Consider the following 21020-nt stretch of genomic DNA (forward strand, 5'->3'; position numbering starts at 1 on the left):
AGTGGTGTGTTTCTCTTGCGTTGTTTGATTCACTTCCACACTCACGTTTGCTGCAGTGAGACTTGATGAACCATTCTCTGCTTTATGAAACTAAATCCCTGCTGTAATGTAGTGAATCATCAGCGGCACAAGCAAAATGAGCAGCAGATGTGGAGGTCGTAACTCAACTGTCTATGCCAGGTGTCTTATCAGCTGGCAGGCATCTTTTAAAAACATAAATCAGGAGGAGTCAAGTAGTCTAAAGCAGAACATATGAATATCTAGACTGCATTAACCCACACACACATTTACATAATTGTAAAGCAGCAGCACTGGTATTTAAAACTGCAGTTTATCAATGGCTAAGTTCACCAACAAGAGACCTTTAGTTTAAGGAAACACACCACATAAGGCAAAATAGATGTATAGAATTTGGTGACAGTTCCAGTTTTTATTTTTGTGGATAGTAAGGAACTTTCAGTTGTCTTCTCATACAGAATAACTAGTTGTTTAGTATACCTAGTATACCTTACTTATCAATATGACAAGTTCGAGACCAAGACAAAGAAGGACTTCCCATGCAAATGACTGCAGGTTCTACATAAGAATTTAATCACAGTGCAATCACCCGGTTCATATAAAATATGTCTTAATTTTCTCTTTATTCATTTCAACTTGATGGAAATGTTCATTGATAGAAGACCAGAACCATACACAGCAAAACAAAAGTAAACAAGGAATGGAATGAAATAAAACAACTAAAGAGCACAAACCACCCAGTGACAAAACAAGTAGAAAGAACATGAAGCTGCTTCATGAAACTTATTTTTATGCTGAAAATTAAAATTTTAGTTTGAAAAGTCTCTCTTTCCTACAGTGCACAGTTTTCCTATCACTATATTATCTTGAAGAATGAACCCTTACACCAAAGAAGTGCTGGAATACATATCCTTTGACATGAACTACACTAATTTACCATGTGAAGACATTTTCATTGAGTCTATTGACTTGGCAGACCTTAATCTACATGGGTTGTAGAAAAATACAGCAGGGAAGATCTTCATTGTGTGTGATGAGAATGAATAGTTCATACATAACTTGTCAGCCATCAGTGGTCCATGAAGGACGCTGCTGGGATGAACCACAGAAGGAAGTTTTGAACACCCCAAGCAGTTTACTACCAACAACACAGATGTTTTGTTTGATACTATTTAATCTAAATCACTTGTGATCTTACATTCAGTTTGGTTTAATCATCCGTAGGATTTTACTATAACTTGATTGCAGTCCACCTGTATACTTTTCAGAGAATGGTAAGTTTCTTATTTTGTCTCACCCCACACAGACCTATGGATGTACTGCTGGTGTCCTTACAGCAAGTTTGCAAGTGCGGGGCCGTTTATACTTGGGTGTCAACCTTTCTGAACAGTGACTCCACTCAATTTAGTTTGCCACAAGTGGACTCCAGTAAAATTCTAGAAACATCTTAAGGATGATTAAAGCAAACTGGATGTAACTGATCACAAGTCAAAGCAAAACATGAGATGAGATTTAAAAGTGTTTCTGAAAATATGTTTTCACTTTTATCCATTTAAAATGAAATGTATAGAACCGCATAATGTGCAAATGATATGAAGGGGTCTAGATAGTTTCTTAAGCAACTGTAAGTTTTAAGTCTCAACAAGGAGCATTCTAATGTTTTTCTTTTTTATATTGATATTCCAATAATAAGCCATGTTTTCCTTGAGACTGATGGTAGCAGTGGTAGCGATTTAGTGGGTTTCCCAAAAAAAAATATTATTCTGCCTGACACATTAACTTCCAATGTAGATAGCTTTGAAAGGTTTTGAAAGGTTACTATTAATATTGACATTGTTTTTGTGGTACTTCGTGTAACTTGTTCGGTTTTTCTGTAGCTCTGCAATTTTTGTGTAATTGCTTTTTGGTATCTAGCTGATGTTTTTATCTATGTGGACCTAACTACAACTTTGGAATATGTTTTTACAGCTTGATGATGGAATACATTTTCACTATAAGCGTCACTTAGATTTATAATAAATATTTTTTTAATTTAAATCTCTTTTCAGCAGGTAAAGATTGTCTGATGATGGCCTTTGTATTTGGAGGCTTAAGGAGTGTAAAAACAATACAGATGAGGATTCAGAACATAGAAGAATTTGTCTTTCATTAAGAGAATGGCAGTGTCAGTTTTCCAGCATCCTCATTTATTTGCCTGCTTATGGTTTTCAGGATGACTGAAGAGTCACTGATGATAATTTTAAATATTACAATTTAAATGAGAAATTTGTCACCATTTGTCACCTCATCAGGGATTCCTATTTTTACACACACACACACACACACACATACACACACACACACACACACACACACACACACACACACACACACACACACACACACACACACACACACGCACGCACGCACACACACACTAGTATGGATTCTTGAGGGTGTGATCCATGATGGCCATCAGAGCCAGCCAGGTCTCCTGGGCGGTGGGGATGATCTGATCAGCAGGCAGCATGAAGCCGAAGCGTCCGGTGTCCCTCAGCTCGAAGGTGTAGGAGTATTTGATACCCTGGTTGTAGGTCCAGTCAATTGAGCCACCGCTGGCTTGATCTACAATGAAAACAGGCACTATTTAAACTTTCATGTAGAAATGAAAGTCAGAGTGAAAAAAATATTTTCTGATCGTCACAACTGAGTGGAATAAAGTCAAACAGTCTTTATTGTCAGCAGTATTGCTTTAACTTACAGATGGTGTTAATGATGCTGCCGAATCTGTAGCGGGTACCGTACAGGGAGGCCAGGTCAGTGGTGGCCTTATTAGCCAGTCTGTCCTGTAGAAAGAGATCATCATGACACTTTCACCAGTAGAGGAAATCTAACAACTATCATGTTAAGTTATTTATAAACAATAAAGTTATAAAAATAAATAAAAATCTGACTAATTTGTTTAATATACCAGCTCAGGTCTGTCATTGACAGGAGTACTGGTGTAGCCGTAGGGGTAGAGTAGCAGCTGAGAGTAGGAATGGATGGAGATGAAGGCCTTGATGTTGCCATGAGACTTCACAAAGTCCACAATGGACTTGACTTCAGACTCAGACTCAGCTCTGGGTCCACGGTAGGCCTGTGAGCAGGGGTCATTGCTCGCACCAGGTCCTACATGTGATGAAAACAATGTAGGAAAAAGGAAAAGAAATCCAAAGGAAATGTCAATAAAAACTTCAGTATTGGATCAGTGTAATCACAGGGCATTATAAAAGTACTACGACATGCCAAGGTGACTTGTCAATAATACAAATAGTTCTAGGCGCTGTATAAAGTACAAAGATGCAATCATGGCCTGCAACCATGGTATGACAGCCACCCCAGGACAGCACCAGTAAAAAGCTTGAATACATTTTCTTATTTAATGGTTTTTATTTTGTTTGTTTGATTCCTTCAAAGTAGAACAAAACTAAAGAAGATTAAACCATGAAATAACACATGGAATGAATTTATGTGCTTTGCACACTCTTGTTTTCACAATATTTCAATGTCAGTGCTGTGCACTCTCTTCATTCTCCAGCCAGCTTAATTTTGGCATCACCTGCCATGTTTTTCTAGCAGTCCTTAAGCAGTTCCCCATATGCTGAACACTTGTTGGCTGCTTTTTCAACTCTTTGTCTACACTCAAATGTATCCCATATCATTTCATTTGGGTTTAAGTCAATAATTGTAGAGGCCAGGTCATCTGACACAGCACATGTCTTGAATCTTAAATAAATCTTTTAAAGCATTTGGAACCAAAAATCCATGTTCTTATTATGACGACAATAAAATTCCTCTTCAGTCAAAGCTCATCTGGTTAAGATGGTACCAACATATGCAAAAGTGTCATCAAGGCAAACACTGTCTACTTTGCATAGTTTGTTTAGATTTTTGATTATTAATATCATATGTGTTATATCTTAGTTATGATTTCCATAGAGTTTTGTTCTGTAATGTGGAAAATGGTTAAAACACTGAAAATCCTTGAATGCTTCTTCAAGCTGTGTCCAGATACTTGATTGGTACTGTATGTGTGAACATCATACTCCATATAATCAGTTTAATGTCTACTTATGCTAAAGTCTTGTACAAAACAAAAGAAAACAAAGAAATCAAATTTAAAGTTCCTGTATGTAAGAATTAAAAATTTGTGGATTTGGGGCCATCTTGTGGTTGTTTTAGGAGTGACACTGTGGATGATGCATGGCTCTAAAAATCTACATATAGCAACTTTAAATCAAGATTAAACAGAAAATACGATAATTGAATATTTTGTAACACAATAATATGAATAAATGTACACTCAAATTCTTTGTCACCAATGGAAAAATTTTAAAAGTCCTGACATCTAAAACAACGCCTCAAAACAAAAACATATGCTTTCTTAATTTAGATATGTTTGGCCTTGTTGATGTATTGCTAACTTTCCTGGGCAAATAGAAAGACATACCTTCAAAACCTGCATCCCAGTTCCTGTTGGGATCGACTCCCACACATCTGGAGCGTGGGTTGGGCTTCCTGGTCTTGCGCCACAGGCGGTTCTGGAGTTACCAGAAGTTTTCAATGAGGGTTATTAGTTTATGCAATGCTTGATTTGTTCATCGCTGGTTGCATGCAGCTGTTTTAATAAGTAGAAAGTCTTTTCATTGAAACTGCACTAAAAATGGCTGCCTGTGACCAACTCACAGCAGTGTGGGTGTAACTGTATCCATCAGGGTTGGTCACAGTCTCCAGGAAGATGTCCATATTGTCCAGGATGGCAGTGAGAGAAGGGTCACGTCTATAATCAGTCACAATCTAAAGACAGAAATGCTGCTTAGTGCTTAGAAACTGCAGAGACATAGAAGGAAAACGTAACACTTCATTATCAAAAGACCTTCTTGGCGAACCAGGTGCCGCTGGCCTGAGTGACCCACTCTCTGGAGTGGATTCCAGTATCAATCCAGATGGCGGGACGGTTGGTTCCACCAGTACTGAACTACAACACAGCAAAGGAAAGGAACAGGGATCAGTGACTAATCTTTTCTGACTGTTTTGCTTCGTAAAGCATTCATTTGGTGCATTTACAGTACTGCCATTTAATACTTCCATAAAAGCAAGAGTCATCATTTTCAGTTAATTTAGCGACTAGAGTCCTCATTTTCCAGACCCAACCTGTTTTTCTTTTAGGGCTAGACTTACGGTTTTCTTTTTTTTATTATTACCTTGAGCACATTGAGGGGACGGCCCTCATAGCTCTGACCGATCACAATCTTGCTGACCAAGTTTGGATTCTCAGCCACCAGCATGTCCTGGAAACTGTAGATCTGAACCAAAGACAGAATCCTGCTCTTAATGCTCAAGCATCTGTTGCATGACAAAATTCTCCATCAATCAATCAATAAGACTTTATTTGTAAGGCACTTTTTATGTAAATAGTATACCCAATTGTGAATAAATCTCATAAATGTGCAATGACGAAATTCTAGAGACAGGATAAGTCAAAGCTTGAGACAATAATAGAAAAGTGAGGAGTACAGACAAACAGATGTAACATGTTAAAACATACACTACCATTCAAAGGTTTGGCGTCAGAAATATTAGAAATGTTCTTATTTTTGAAAGACAAACAGTTTTTAAACAAAGATGACATTAAATTAATCAGAAACACAGCCTATACATTGTTAATGTAAAAATTATTCTAGCTGGAAACGGCTGACTTTTAATGTATTATCTACATAGGAATACAGAGGAACATTTCCAGCAACCATCACTCCTGTGTTCTAATGGTACATTGCGTTAGCTAATGGTGTTGAAAGGCTAACTGATCATTACAAAACACTCGTGCAATTATGTTAGCACATGAATAAAAGTGTGAGTTTTCATGGAAAACATGAAATTGCCTGAGTAACCCAAACTTTTGAAAGGTAATGTACAAACAGATAAACAAATATATAAAAATGGATTAAAAATCAGACAAGGAAAGTAGGTGTTTATCTTGCTATTGAAAATAAAACCACATTCTGCCACCCTCAGGTCTTCTGGGTGGCTGCTCCAGGAATGTGAACCGTAACAACAAAAGGATGCTTCAATATATTTTTTTGTTCTGACTTTGGGTTTGAATATAAGGTCACTACCAGAAGACTTGAGGGTTCGAGAAGCTTCACAGGATCTGATTAAAAAGTAAAAACTAAGACCATTCATTTGAAGAGACAAGCATCCAATGCAGACTTTAAAGTGATAAAATATTGAATGGTCTCCTTCTGGGGTTAATCAACACGTTTGCAGCTGACGTTTCAAGCAGTTGTAGTTTAGATATTTCATTCTTCGAGAAGCCAGATACCAGAGCATTATAACAGTCAGTCCTGCAGGTAAATATTAGACAGTAAAGCTAATCATCAGCATCTACATATCAATACAACAAGAACATCCTCATTTCTTTTTACTTTTTAACATCAAGGATTGCATCAAAACTATTAATTTACAGCTGTCAGCAATAATAATCATTTTGCTGGATAATGGCGTGTACCTACATCACTGATGGTGTGGTATCTGGCATAGTCGAAGCTGTCAGTGTTTCTGGGCTCAGGGGCACAAGCAGCAGACATCATCTCCTCCTGCTCCTCATCCAGCATCACCTGCAGGGCAGTGATGTCATTAATATTTGAGTTATCCATCATCAAAGTTAGTTTAAAAGGTGCATACTGTACCTGCAGGTCTTCAATCATGATGGAGTACTCGATGTCTTGTGTCTCCAGGTAAATCTTGACAGACTGCAGGCTGTGGAAGGGAACTCTGATGTCAACAAGAGTGGTCACACCAGTCACCTCTCTCCAGAAGTCCAGCTGAAAGAACACATAGATGCCATGCACAGAGTAAACAGGACAGGTTTCTGATTTTTCTAAAGAGCAGCAAATGAATACATAATTTATTGAAAAATTTGACTTAGTGGGGTTAAATGACCTCAAAGTGGATCATGTCCTCCAGCTCCTTGATAAGAGACAGCTGGACGTCATCCTTTGGAATGATTCGAAGAACCTGATCTCTGCAAAAAGAGAACCATAATATTTTATAACCTGTTACTCAACTCAAATAACCAGAGAGAAGTTGGCTCATGTGTGAAGGAAGATTTCTCAGTTTTGCCTGGTTCTGCTTCTGTAGAAGTTGCACAGCAAGAAAACGTATAAGGCTGTTAGTTCACTGTCAGATCAAAGCACTTTAAAGGGATTTCAGTTTGATTTCTTCCATGGCTTTTATCTAAGAGACATTTCCAAAAAAGGGGATATCTGAAGAACTTTATAAATGGATAAAAAAAGTAGTTGTACATTGAAAATAATTGAATGAATCAATTTTCTAAAGGTCTGATAGAGGAAGTTGGTTGGAAACCACCACAAGTAACTTTAGCTTTCACTGGACTGGTACACTGAATGGCACAAGTCTTTCCACTAGTGAACATTCCTGACATCACATATTAATGACTTGTAACATCCTATACGGAGGTAGAATTATCAGAGAAAGAAAATAATGTTTTCTTGTTATTGAGGTGATGCATTAGGGTTTTTTTTTTTTGTCAAGTCCAGTTTGTCCACTGATGTGCACAATGGACATTGTTTCCTATGCTGGACCCACTATTCCATTGGCAGTCTGAATACATTCAGTTAACAGAGGCACAATGAGCAGAAAATCATCATAACACTACACATGTACTACATATTGAATGATTGTATTTCACAATTATGCACACATACATGACTGTGGAAAGTTTTGCAGAAGTAAAAGTTGTACAGAATTGTACTTAGGAGACTTGTTGCTGTTCTAAAGTCAAAGGTTGATCAGTGTGCTTTACTGCACTTTGTAAGAATTAGAAAGTTAACTATTCATGGCATTCCTAAGAGCCTCAGTAAAATTAGCTGATCCTTTCTGTTTGTGGTAGCCCCAAACTTTAGCACGGTACCGTATATGCTCATGACTTACCCAGCAGTGAGAGGTTCTGGCAGGCCCACTTACCCCTCAAACGTTTCCTTTGCAACAACAGCCACATACAGCGCTGCCAATGCGGTCAGCCCCCTCATCATTGATCAACAGTGTGAACACTACTGGGGTGAACACGGGATTTTACACCTGCATGAGCCAGGTCACTTGTCTAAACCACAGCCTTGTTTAGGGTTATTTTATGTGTGTCACTGGCTGCTGTTCTCATTACACCAAAAATTACAACATGTACCACAAAGTTGTTCAAGATCTGCTTTTTCTTTTGTCAGTTGTGTTACATGCACTACCAGTCAAAAGTTTGGACAAACCTTCTCATTCAATGATTTTTATTTACTTATTTTTATACATTGTAGTTTAATACTGAAGACATCAAAATTGTAAAAGAATACATATGAAATTATGTTGTAAACAAAAAAGTGTTAATCTGTAGTATTAATCTACAATGTAAAAAATAATACAAATAAACAAAAATCATAAATGAGAAAGTGTGTGCCAGTACACATTCGGACATTCGGTTCCTGAGCCACTGAAGGGGGGCTCAGGAACCTGGATGACATCTTCAAAGACATTCCACTCACTGACAAAGGAACTCTGAACTCAAATCAGAACCAACAAAGACAATCATCCCACAATTCTGGACTCAACTCCTTTTTATGTACATCCATTTCACAGAACAAGTGAACTTTTTAATAACTTCATAGTTAATCCACATCTTGCCTTGCCTTTAATATTTCATTCCTCCTGATTAGTATCAATGCGATAATTCATAACTGTCATTCACATGATCATGTTTGGTATCATTCTGATCCCCTGTCTGTCAGTAATGCACCTAGATAAATCATGTTCACTAAATTACAATATTTTTGGAGTTACAGACACCACAAAAATTACCTGAAAATGTAACTCTGTGAGGGACATCTGGACATCAGCCCTCCCTGAAGGATGATGCACCAGACCCTCAATAAGTTAATGATATGCAAAGGTCCACTTTAAAAGACCACATCTGAAAGCACCACTTTGAGTCCTCTGTTCGAAGAAGGAGCTCTCCTTTACCCAAGAGTCCTCCTTTACCCAGGAGCTCTCCTTTACCATCAGAACAATCCCTGACCATCGGGTCCTCCTATCTGAGAGCGATCCATTGTTCCGAGGCTTCACTCTATCCACCGCTGTTCTGACCCACATCAACAAAGGCCAACTGGACCGTCCACCGAGGCAGCATCATCATCATCATCATCACAGCACGCAAGTACGTTTCAGTCACTGGAACTTGGTGCAACTTTCCCAAATTATCTTCTCAAAGATAAAATTTACAGGCTAACAAATTAGCCTACTATCAAATTAGCTGCTTTCAGGTGTGGTCTCTTTATCCCTTTCCCTCAGAACACCATATTTGAAGCGTAATATTAATCCCTGTGTTACGTTAAACTACTGTGTTCTGTTCCTTCCCTTTTCCTTCACTCACATTTCACCATCTTATTTGTTTTGTGTTGTTGTTTGTTCGTCTTAATGTGTGTTATTGTTGTTGTTATTGTTCAGTTTAGTTTAATAAATGTACATGAATATAAGTTCGGTGCCTCAATTGTTTTGTTGTTCACATTTTGGTCCCTAACTTGTATAGATTCCAGCTATCTCAATTTTATACATAACCTGTCAAGCTAAATAATTCCCCTTATAATTCCTGAAGCTCTTCTTGACAGTGCAACAAGAAGTGTTTCATATGCTGCATTATTATATTTGTCTAATCTAAATACCTCGCTGGTCAAATATCAGGTATGTAATGATTCTGCATAAAACCCTTAACCCCATTTAAGCAAACATTAATCCTACATTAATATTGGTGGAGAAATATTATTGATAATCTTATAGTTATAATTGGTGGAGAAACTATTTAACCCTTACAAACATATATTAAGAAATCCTACAGTGCCCACACCTTCCCGGGATCTTTCTGCATGGAGTTTGCATGTTCTCCCTGTGCATGCATGAGCTTTCTCTGGCTTCATCACACAGTCCAAAAACATGCTGAGGTTAACGGGTGATTCTAAATTATCTGTAGGTGTGAATGCGAGTGTGATTGTTTGTCTCTACATGTAGCCCTGTGCTAGACTGGCGAACTGTCCAGGGTGTCCCCTGTCTTCACCCTAAATCAGCTGGGATAGACTCCAGCATCCCCACTACCCTAATGAGGATTAAGTGGCGTATAGATAATGGATGGATTATATAAAACTGAAAAATGAGACAAGCTGGAAGCAGAGAATGATTGATTAATGATTTGAACAACTAATTCATGACAGAAACAGTAATCAATTTATTTTGTTAAACAATTCATTGATCAAAAAATCATTTTAGCACTAACAGAAATATGATCTCTCTTTGAAAAGGGGGAAACCTCTGCACGTTGCATATGGCTCATAAATATTTGTTGCTGTAATATTTTTTGTTAAGAGAATATTGAAATTTGAAAATGAAACCATTCTGATGTCGGTCCATTAAATACAAGGAAACAGCCCGAGTTGCGTTCAGGTAACCCTATACAAACCTCAACAGGTAGTTTTTATACTTCATGCTAATTAGTGCCTTTGAACAGTGGTGGAAGAGATGTTGACATATTTTCGAAGTATTCAGATCCATTACTTCAGCAAAAGTACTAATATAGCAATGTAGAAATATTAGCTGCAAAATGTAGTTAAAGCATTAAAGTAAAAGCCCTGCTTTATTCCCTCAGAGTCATACAGTATTTTATTTGAGATTATTAAATTGACAATAGTGAAACATGGGTATATCAACAGCCTGTTACTGTTGTAGCTGCTGGAGTCTGAACTACTTTGTATTGATTTTATATATAGAAACAGCAGATAAACCTGGGGACTTGTCACATGATGAATAAGGGAGGAAAGGGGAAGGGGGGGAGGTTCTGATACACAATTCTCTTTTCAGTATTTTCTCGTCTTTGCTTAGATATTGATTCATCTAAATGTTTATTGTATGTAAATCATCTGAGAACCTTAGAGGAGAAAATCACTATTTGGTCAAGCTCTTAACAACTCACTGTAGTACTGAAGATGTCAGAATCTAAAAGGGTTGGAAACCACTAGTTTAATCATTAACAACGTGTTGTATTTTAAAAACTTCATCTGAAAATATCTAAAGCTGTCAATTAAATGTCGTGGAATATAAAGTGTATTGTTTCCCTGTGAAATATTGCAGTGTGAAAGTATGAAATAGCTTAAAATAGAAATATTCAATGACAAATTGTACACAAGTATAGTGTTTTGGTAAATGTTACTTTCCATCATTGCTCTTTGGACAAAGCCAGGCTAAATCCCATGTTTGCCGTCTTTAGATTGAGCTAAGCATTTGTGTCATATTTATGCAGATATGAAAGCGGCATCAATCTTATTATCTTACTCTCCTCATGAAACTGACTGAACATAAATCATAAAATGTCAGCCTATTTCTTTAAACAACATTCAGGGAAACGTCATTATCAGTAAATAGGATGAATAATTATGTTTCTTTTGGCCATCTGTTTCATAAATGCAATATTGTTTGAGTGACTTTCTGTTGTTCAAGTCATCTGACCAACAAGGTGGTCATCTGAAATCTCATGACTGTATTCCATCACTATGTCCTTGTCTCTCTTTGTTATATTTTACTGTTGTACGAAAGGCTCTTTCGGAGTGAAATAAAAGTATTGAAAAAAGTTGCTATAAATTCTATTCACAGTTCACGATGGAATCTCACTGATTGACACCAAGTTTTCTCATATCAAAGGCTGTTTCATCGTCCTTTTTGTTACCGTTAGGGCAGTGCTGTGATCTGATGTGAGAGGTGTAAAATGCTTAAGGCAACTTCTTGTGTATAAAAGATGCTGCAACATGTTCTGAATTACATCACACAGAAATGCAACTTTTCAGCGCACTTATTTATTTTTTTGTTTGTGGTTTCCAATTGTTGAAAGAGTCACTGATGGTGTAGATGGTTTGAGAGATAAAGATGACACTTCAAAACTGAAATTTGTCACCAGTGGGGCCTCAACAGGGATTTCCACTTTCACACACACTCACAGACACATTAGTATGGGTTCTTGTAGGTGTGATCCATGATGGCCATCAGAGCCAGCCAGGTCTCCTGGGAGGTGGGGATGATCTGATTGGCAGGCAGGATGAAGCCATAACGACCAGTGTCCCTCAGCTCGAAGGTGTAGGAGTATTTGATGCCCTGGTTGTAGGTCCAGTCAATGGTGATACCGCTGGCTTGATCTACAATGAAAACAGGTATTTATTAAACCTTCACATTGTCAGTATAAAACTGAGTGTTCGGGCAGCAGCCAAAACACTGTACAGTACAGTGAAGAAGGTTTGAGAAAACTCAAACCTGCATTCCCCAACTACAGAAAGCAAATAAACAGAGCATTCCTGTTCCACAATGTTTTTTTCCCTCTATCTGTTGGCATAAATTTAGTTTTAACTTCGAAAATAAAAACTGAAAATTGCGTTCATGCCAAAGAATAGAAGTTCCATTTTTGCAACAGGGAAAAGCATGAATTAAGTGATTCATAAAAATCTTGGCTCTATTAACTGCTCTGGTTTGACAAATGTGCCAACTTTTAACAATCACGTTGCTTTTTGTTTAGGAATTTTGAAGTTTGAAATGAGATCAGTGGTCTGTAGTTATCCATTTGAATAATTTTAGTAGCACTGCAACCTTTACTATTACAGAAAAAAAGTAAGAGAGAAGGTGAGAGTATATTCTCTGGTCATCAGAATAAAGTCAGACAGTCTATATTGTGAGTAGTGTTGCGAAACTTACAGATGGTGTCAATGAGGCTGCCATATGTGTAGCGAGTACCGTACAGGGAGGCCAGGTCAGTGATGGCCTTTTTAGCCAGACTGTGCTGTAGAAAGAGATCATCATGATACTTTCAATAAACAGCAGAGCTCACAGAAGAGATCTAACAACTGCCAATACTCTAGAAGAAGGAGAAAAAATCTGAACATGTTTTGTAATATACCAGCTCAGCCTGGTCCTTGGCAGGAGTTCTGGTGTAGCCATAGGGGTACATGAGCATCTGGGAGTAGGAATGGATGGAGATGAAGGCCTTCATGTTGCCATGAGACTTCACAAAGTCCACAATGGACTTGATCTCAGATTCAGACTCAGCTTTGGGTCCATGGTAGGTCTCTGAGCAGGGGTTGCTGCTGGCACCAGGCACTGCAAATGAGTATGATGAACACAAACTAATGCCTCTGGAAAGAACAAGCTAAGATATGAAGACATTTGCATTACATCGACTATTGCATCGACTATTGTAACTCTCTCCTCTTCGGTCTTTCTCACAAATCCCTCCATAAGCTTCAAGTGGTCCAGAATTCAGATGCTTGCATCATCTGCAAAACCCCCTGATTTCATCACATCACCCCCATCCTACAGCTCCACTGGCTCCCTGTCAAATCCAGAATTGAATTCAAAATCCTCCTGTATACATATAAGGCCATCCACAACCTCGCCCCTCCCTATCTGTCTGATCTACTTCACATCATCTCCTCCACCCAGTCTCTCAGATCCTCTTCCTTCATCCACCTCACCGCACCCTCTGCCCGCCTCAGCACCATGGGGAGCAGGGCTTTCAGCTGCTCTGCTCCCAAACTCTGGAACTCACTCCCACCGGACATTTGAAATATTGACTCCCTGCCTCTTTTCAAATTCAGACTCAAAACTCACCTGTTCAGGATTATCTATTCTCTGTAACTGCCTCTTTCTTTATGTATGTTATTTATCTTTATGTGTTTTTTTTTTTTAATCTTTATTTATGTTTTTTATCTGTTCTTTTGTATTTGTTTTTCTTGAAAGGCGACCTTGGGTGACAAGAAAGATGCTTACAAATAAAATTTATTATTATTATTATTATTATTATTATTATTATTATTATTATTATTATTATTATTATTATTATTATTATTATTATTATTATTATTATTATTATTATTATTATTATTTACTTCTGCTATTCCTCAGGACCTGAAAAGCCACTGTTCAGAACTTAATGTGTCGGTTTGGTGCCCTCTGGTGATGACATCAACAATAGCATTGTGACAGAAAGTAATGGAAGATGGTTCAAATCTACATGTAGTAACTTTAAAGGTCGGTTAAATAGATAACACAAAGCATTTCATTGAAACACAATCACATTCAACAGTTCTGCCTTCAATCCTTAGTGACAGAACCCTAAGAAGAACCCCTAAAACAAAATAATCTGACTTATTATTTGAGCAGCTAAAGAGGACTTAAGTGAATGACATGTGGTGCATTAGTGGGTTGACATTACGTCCAAAACCAGTGTTCCAGTTCCTGTTGGGGTCGACTCCGACACAGCTAGATCCAGAGTTGGGCTTCCTGGTCTTGCGCCACATACGGTTCTGAAAACATCATGTGACATTGAGGATTTACTTTCATACTTCCCATTATATTTACGAGTCTTGATTTGTTTCTAATGTTTTATTTGACTCACAGACAAAATAGGCCTGCATACTACACATTAATTATGCAGTGATTAGATTTCTACTTCTAATTAGTAATTCCACTTTCCTTCAACAAAGAAGCATGCAACATATAATCGGCTTTACCTTGGAAATTTTCCAAATTAAGCTGAGAAGCTCCGAAGAAACCTTTAGGGTTTTTAAGGTTTTTAAAAAGTGATTCCAATCACTTAATACAACTAATGAGAGACTCACATTGTTGTGGGTGTAGTAGAATCCATCAGGGTTGGTCACAATCTCCAGGAAGATGTCCATATTGTTGAGGATGGCGGTGAGAGCAGGGTCGGTTCCATAATCAGTCACAATCTATACACACAAATGCAAAGGACACAACAGTCAGGACAGCGAGTGAGTGCAGAGACATAGGAGGAAGATGTTACACTTAAATATCAAAGGACCTTCTTTGCGAACCAGGTGCCGCTGGCCTGAGTGACCCACTCTCTGGAGTGGATTCCAGTGTCGATCCAGATGGCAGGACGGTTGGTTCCACCAGTGCTGAACTATAACACAGCAAAGAAAAAGAGCAGAAACTAAAATATACTCAAATATAAACTTCAAATATGTGTTCTCTGGTTATTTTCAGAATTACAAAAGGAGATTTTAAGTAACATGTGACTATCATGTATAATTCAGTGATGCTTTGGAAAACGCATTTTTTACTCTTTACAATTAGGGTCATTCAATTCTTTTTCATAACTTTTAGTTCATTTTATAATTACAGTCCTCATGTGCTGGACTAGTTTTACCTTGAGCACATTCAGGGGACGGCCCTCGTAGCTCTGGCCGATCACGATCTTGCTGACCAAGTTAGGATTCTCAGCCACCAGCATGTCCTGGAAACTGTAGATCTGAACCAAACACACAATCCTGCTCTTAATGCACAAGAACCGATGGAGTTTCACATGATTCTGCAGCATTTCCTGGATGAGTTGTTTTTGTATTTCTGTTTCAATCTGTCTTAGTAATGTCATCCTAATTTGAGTTTTCCTTTGCAGTGTATTTATATAACAATGAACAGTTGGGAATCTAAATTTACACTGGCAAAATTTCTTTATTTAATGTGCTGTGATATTTGTCAGTTGTCAGTTTCAATATGTTGCGTGTCACCATAATTGTAACTTAGATGAGCAACGGATCATACTTTAAAGCTCAGCTATTTCACAACACTTGTGGTGATAATCACTTTACTGGATTCCAGCAGCCGGAGCAGCTCTGTGTACCTACCTCACTGATGGTGTGGTAATTGGTGTAGTCAAAGCTGTCAGTGTTTCTGGGCTCAGGAGCACGAGCAACAGACACCATCTGCTCCTGCTCCTCATCCAGCATCACCTGCAGGACAGTGATGTCATTAATATTTGAGGTTCACATCAACAAGTTTTCTTTCCTTTAAATGAGAGTCAGGGACGTCACCGAGTCTCATACTGTACCTGCAGGTCTTCAATCATGATGGAGTACTCAATGTCCTGTGTCTCCAGGTAAATCTTGACAGACTGCAAGCTGTGGAAGGGAACTCTGACGTCCACAGGAGTGGCCACACCAGTCACGTCTCTCCAGAAGTCCAGCTGAAAGAACACATAGATGTCATGCACAGAGTAAACAGAACAGGTTTCTGACTTTCATAAGAGCAGCAATGTCATACATAAAAGGGTGTCACATTTTGGAATCATTGTTGTTTTTCTTTTTATTGAAGAATTTGACTTAGTGGGAATAAATGACCTCAAAGTGGATCATGTCCTCCATCTCCTTGATAAGAGACAGCTGGACATCATCCTTTGGAATGATTCGAAGAACCTGATGTCTGCAAAAAGAGAACCATAATATTTTAAACCCTGTTACTCAACACAACTCTCTAGTGTTGACTGTGTAACCTTCCACAGAAAAATATAAGGTGCATTTATTGTGAAAGTGGAGTTATCATTTAGTCATCTAAACCAGCTAGCATCAAATGGAGGTATCAGTAAAAAGAGATTAATGTACACTATTAGTCAAAAGTTTGGGGTCACTGAGAAATGTCCTTATTTTGGAAAGAAAAGATTTTTCTTCAATGAAGATGACATTAAATTAATCAGAAATACAGTCTAGACATTGTTAATTTGCTAAATAATTATTCTCGCTGGAAATGGCTCATTTTCAATGGAATATCTCCATAGGCCCATGTCCAACAACCATCACTCCTGTGTTCTAATGATGCATTGTGTTAGCTAATCGTGCTGGAAGGCTAATTGATGATTAGAAAACCTTTGTGCAATTATGTTAGCTCATGAATAAAAGCGTGAGTTTTCATGGAGAACATGAAATTGCCTGAGTGACCCCAAACTGTTGAGCGGTAGCGTATGTACACATATAGTGCAAAAGTCTGAGGCACTGTAGCTGTTCAGGTTTGTTCCATCATGCAGTAGCATGAAGAAGGCATCTAATTGATCCTACATTCATTCTGATGCATGAAAACAAGCCCAAACCCACAGCCAGAGACATAAAAAGCTGTCTCCTAAGACAGGAAGATGGTTGACCATTGATAATGTCTCCAAACAGTTCTTGTGGGATTCCTTCAGGCTCCATATTAGGGCCACTACCTTTTAGTTACAGATAAATAGCATCTCTCTGAAAAAGACACAACATTGACATCTGAATGTGAGTAAGTACTGTTGCAGTTTGCTGATGGCAAACAGTGTCTTCCAATCTTCATGGTACATAATTTGACAGAGCAAAGATACTTGGAGTAGAAGATTCAGAGACTGGTGTGTGCATGTTCAGGATCAAATGCACAGATCTTATTCTGTTTTACAAATGAACACAACTGTTGATCAGCAGGTGGAGAAGTGCTGGGTATTTGGTTTTCGCTCTCTGAAAATTTTTGTCAGCAATATATTGCCACAGCTGTGTCTACTCATGACAAGGGACTAATTGTTGCTCTTTTTACATATATTTTAGAATTCAGTACCTTGAAGTGACAAAACTTTGTACAGCTCAACTGGACTAAATCTGCTTTTTGTTGTTGTTTTTCTGGTATTGGTTCAAGGCTTAAAATTCTCTGTGACGCACACATAGTCAGCAAACTAAACACTTCTGAATTCAACTATAGGGCTATGTTGCTACATCTGCTTTTTATAGTTAAAATGTGACCGTTCTTCTCTCTGGGTGAGAGAAAAGGTAATAAATTAGTGATAACTGAGTCAGAGTTCTGCTCCCTGAGTGTGACTTACAAATGTTCAGAGGGAAGTCCTTGCATTTATTATCTGTCAGGTTTCTGTAGATTTTAAAACTCTTTTACTTGATTTGATAGCGCTTTGTGGACTTGAGCTGTGCATGGACCAGGGTGGTCTGTCACATTCTGTGGCACTAAAAGTCCGTTAGATGTTCCAAGATGCAGGACAGGAACCCGAGGCAGTTTGGTGAAAATATAGTACCTTCACCTAACTGCCTCAGGCTTTCGTGACTGATTGTCAAGTGTACTTGAGAGAAGTGATGCTGTTTCAAAAGTCAAAGTCTGCATCCCGCTAACATGACTTTATTACTTTACTTGTAGTGCCCCAAACTTAAACAGATGACTTACATCCTACTCAGCAGTGAGAGGTTCTAGTTGGCTCACTTACCCTTCGAACGACTCCTTTGCAATAACAGCCACAAGCAGCACGGCGAATGCGAGCAGGCCTCTCATCGTGACCAACAGTGTGAACCGGTCAGGGCCCAGACACAAGCTTTTATGACATAGTGTGTCAGGTCACATGTCCAAACCACGACCTTGTTAAAAGTGACTGAGGTGAGTCACCGGCTGCAGCAGTTCCCACACCAGCCTGAAGATACCATACCAAAATTAACCTCATCCATTGAGATGTTGTTTACATATTTACCTTGTGTTGAGTTCACACAGAAAAAGGAAGGTTGTTTAAGGTCAGCTGGATTTGGTTTTGGTCCTGAATGAAACACATTTAAAATTCCAGTGCGTTTCCTCATTCTCTTACATTACATATATAGAAATGGTTTATTAATCTTAAATATGTAACCTGTAACCTGTAACCACTTTGCTGCAACAATTGCAGCTAAATGTTTCAGGTAACTGTTGATCAGCATTGCACATCAGCATGGTAGAATGTTAGTCCATTCCTCTGTTGAGAACAGCTTCAGCTTGGGGATGTTGATGGGTGTCTTACATGAACTGCTTGCTTCAGGTCCTTCCACTACATTTTTATTGGATTCATGTTCAAGACTTTGACTTGGTCGTTCCATAGCATTAACTATCTTGTTCTTTAACCACTCTTTGGTGCTTAGGGTAATTCCTTTGCTGCATTACCTACTTTGTCTAAAGATTCAGTTCACAGAAAGCAGTCATGACATTTTCCTTTAGATTTCACTAGTATAATCCACTGGCACAAGTCTTGTTTAATCAAGATTGTGGTAAGTTGTCATGGCCAAGCAGCAGCAAAACAAGCCTAAATCATGATACCACCACTATGTTTCACAAATAAGCAGTGTTTTTGCATCATGTGCCATTGAACAAGAGTTAGTTGTGGACTCAGGGTCTGCAGTGTCTATTTTGCCCCAGTACATCTACAAAAATGCCTTTAGTGCCATACCACTACTCCAACCTACATGTCCGTTTGTGACCTACGTGAGTAAGAGAATCCCTGTGCTTGGCTGTCTGCAAATTCAAGTATGTATGCTACATCTACGTTCTTTGTGACAAAATGCACCCCTCTCTTAGGAAGAGATCTCGTGGCTGCTTTAGGTATCACCATTAAAGAAAATGCTATTCTTCCACCTACTACTGAGTTGCTTGCTCCTGTGTTGACTACTGCTTCACCTGTCCCAATACAGACCTGTGCTTTCCTCCAGCACCTCAACTCCTGACATTGGTTGTGCACTTAACTTTGTGCATAAGGTGAAAACAGACCCAACTGTGAAACCAGTACTTTTGCTGTGCGAGCTTCTGTCTCAGCTGAATTGGATTGCTTACTGAAAGCTGGAGTTATTGAGAGAATTGATGAATCACCATGGGTTTCACCTATAGTAGTCACAGGACGTAAAACTGGTGGAATAAGAATGTGCCCAGACCTCCGTGAACCAAACAAAGCTGTTGGTACTGACTGTTACCCACTACCTCATGTAGATGAACTGTTAACAAACCGTCAAGGCGCTAAGATGTTCTCTATGATTGATCTTGCTATTGTATATGTAGTTTCTCAGACATGAATGATGTGCAGGTGAAGAAGAAATGTCCGTTGACACTGACTTGCTTCATAATGAGTTTATGACAAAGAAGACCAGCATCGATCAGACAGACTGCCTACCAGGATTTAGTCAATATGAACTTTGTAAATAACATTCTGAGTTCACTTATATATGTTTATGGTTGCTTGTTAAATCTCAACCTATGTCCTTCTGTTGGTGACAGAACCCTTCTAATAAAACAAAAGTCTAATGTTCAAGCTCACAGCATCACAGTATCTGTACATTCAGAACAGACAGTAATTAACACATTTCTCAGGTCAGATACAACACATACTACCAACTGCCTCGTCACAAAGAAAGCAGACACTTTACAGCATTCATTACACACAAAGGACTTTTCAGATTTTGCAGTCCCATGTGCTCTTGCTTCTGCCCCCTCTGCCTTTCAGAAAATGATGGCTGACTTTCTCAAAGACCTTCCAGGTGTCCAAAATTATTTGGATGATCGCATTGTCCATGGTACCAACACAGATGAACATGACCAGAGACTCAGCACAGTCATACTGAAACTGAAAGAGGCAGGACTAGTGCTTAATGACAACAAATGCCACTTCAGAAAGCCTTCCCTACACTTCCTTGGTCACATCATAACTGTTAATGGCATCCTTCCAGACCAAGAACATGTTGATGCTGTTCTCAGAGCCCCACCTCCCTCGGATGCTGCCATTCCCAGATCCTTTCTGGGCCTTGTGTCTTGGTACTCAAAGTTCTTGTCTATCTTTGCAATGATTGTTGGACCAATGTGAGCATGTGAGCTAACATAATTGTACAAGGGTTTTCGAATCATCAGTTAGCCTTTCAACACCATTAGCTAACCAAATGTAGCATTAGAACACATGAGTGATGGTTGCTGGAAACGGGCCTCTGTACCTCTATGTAGATATTCCATTAAAAAAAAAAAAAAAAAAGAGCCGTTTCCGGCTAGAATAGTCATTTACCACATTAACAATGTCTAGACTAAGATTAATTTAATGTTATCTTCATTGAAAAAAATAGCTTTTCTTTAAAAAAAAAAAAAGAATATTTCTAAGTGACCCCAAACTTTTGAACGCTAGTGTATATGAGATTATTAATTGACAATAGTGAAGTATGGGTGTATCAGCAGCCTGTTACTGTTGTAGCTGCTGGAGTCTGAACTATTTTGTATCGAGTTCTATATACAGAAGCAGCAGATAAAACTGGGGACTTGTCACATGATAAATAAGGGAGGAAAAAAGGGGGGGAGGGTAGGGAAGTTCTGAC

The 21020-nt window shown here is 38.5% G+C and overlaps 2 protein-coding genes across 3 annotated transcripts; both read right to left on the minus strand.

The window, feature by feature from the left end:
* Window positions 1-615: 615 nt before the first annotated feature.
* Window positions 616-11772, minus strand: LOC111572782 (carboxypeptidase A1-like). Of its 2 annotated transcripts, none has more exons than XM_023276602.3 (11): window positions 8026-11772; window positions 6982-7063; window positions 6729-6863; window positions 6552-6656; window positions 5244-5345; window positions 4916-5017; window positions 4726-4836; window positions 4490-4580; window positions 2969-3168; window positions 2759-2843; window positions 616-2622 (listed from the first exon to the last, which is right to left on the minus strand). In XM_023276602.3, the coding sequence occupies exons 1-11, from the start codon at window positions 8091-8093 to the stop codon at window positions 2435-2437; spliced, it is 1269 nt and encodes a 422-aa protein (XP_023132370.2). In that variant the 5' UTR covers window positions 8094-11772; the 3' UTR covers window positions 616-2434. The 2 variants fall into 2 exon arrangements, with proteins under 2 accessions (XP_023132370.2, XP_023132371.2); XM_023276603.3 differs by having other exon boundaries at window positions 7993-11772.
* Window positions 11773-11916: 144 nt separating this feature from the next.
* On the minus strand, window positions 11917-18283 carry LOC111572797 (carboxypeptidase A1-like). The gene is made up of 11 exons (XM_023276617.3): window positions 18143-18283; window positions 16266-16347; window positions 15977-16111; window positions 15774-15878; window positions 15296-15397; window positions 14948-15049; window positions 14745-14855; window positions 14339-14429; window positions 13025-13224; window positions 12823-12907; window positions 11917-12272 (listed from the first exon to the last, which is right to left on the minus strand). The coding sequence occupies exons 1-11, from the start codon at window positions 18205-18207 to the stop codon at window positions 12085-12087; spliced, it is 1266 nt and encodes a 421-aa protein (XP_023132385.1). The 5' UTR covers window positions 18208-18283; the 3' UTR covers window positions 11917-12084.
* Between the last annotated feature and the right edge of the window lie 2737 nt (window positions 18284-21020).

Source organism: Amphiprion ocellaris, chromosome 3 (genome assembly GCF_022539595.1).
Source record: "Amphiprion ocellaris isolate individual 3 ecotype Okinawa chromosome 3, ASM2253959v1, whole genome shotgun sequence".
Lineage (NCBI taxonomy): Eukaryota > Metazoa > Chordata > Actinopteri > Pomacentridae > Amphiprion > Amphiprion ocellaris.

Coding starts and splice junctions, on each gene's coding strand:
- LOC111572782 (XM_023276602.3), bottom strand. CDS start 8,093: ATGATGAGGGGGCTGACCGCATTGGCAGCGCTGTATGTGGCTGTTGTT. Junction 3,169..4,489: donor CTGGGATGCAGGTTTTGAAG/GTATGTCTTTCT, acceptor CATCACATGTAG/GACCTGGTGCGAGCAATGAC. Junction 2,623..2,758: donor CAGCATCATTAACACCATCT/GTAAGTTAAAGC, acceptor TTTTCATTGTAG/ATCAAGCCAGCGGTGGCTCA.
- LOC111572797 (XM_023276617.3), bottom strand. CDS start 18,207: ATGAGAGGCCTGCTCGCATTCGCCGTGCTGCTTGTGGCTGTTATTGCA. Junction 15,879..15,976: donor TCATGATTGAAGACCTGCAG/GTACAGTATGAG, acceptor ACTGTCCTGCAG/GTGATGCTGGATGAGGAGCA. Junction 15,050..15,295: donor GTCCCCTGAATGTGCTCAAG/GTAAAACTAGTC, acceptor GCTGTGTTATAG/TTCAGCACTGGTGGAACCAA.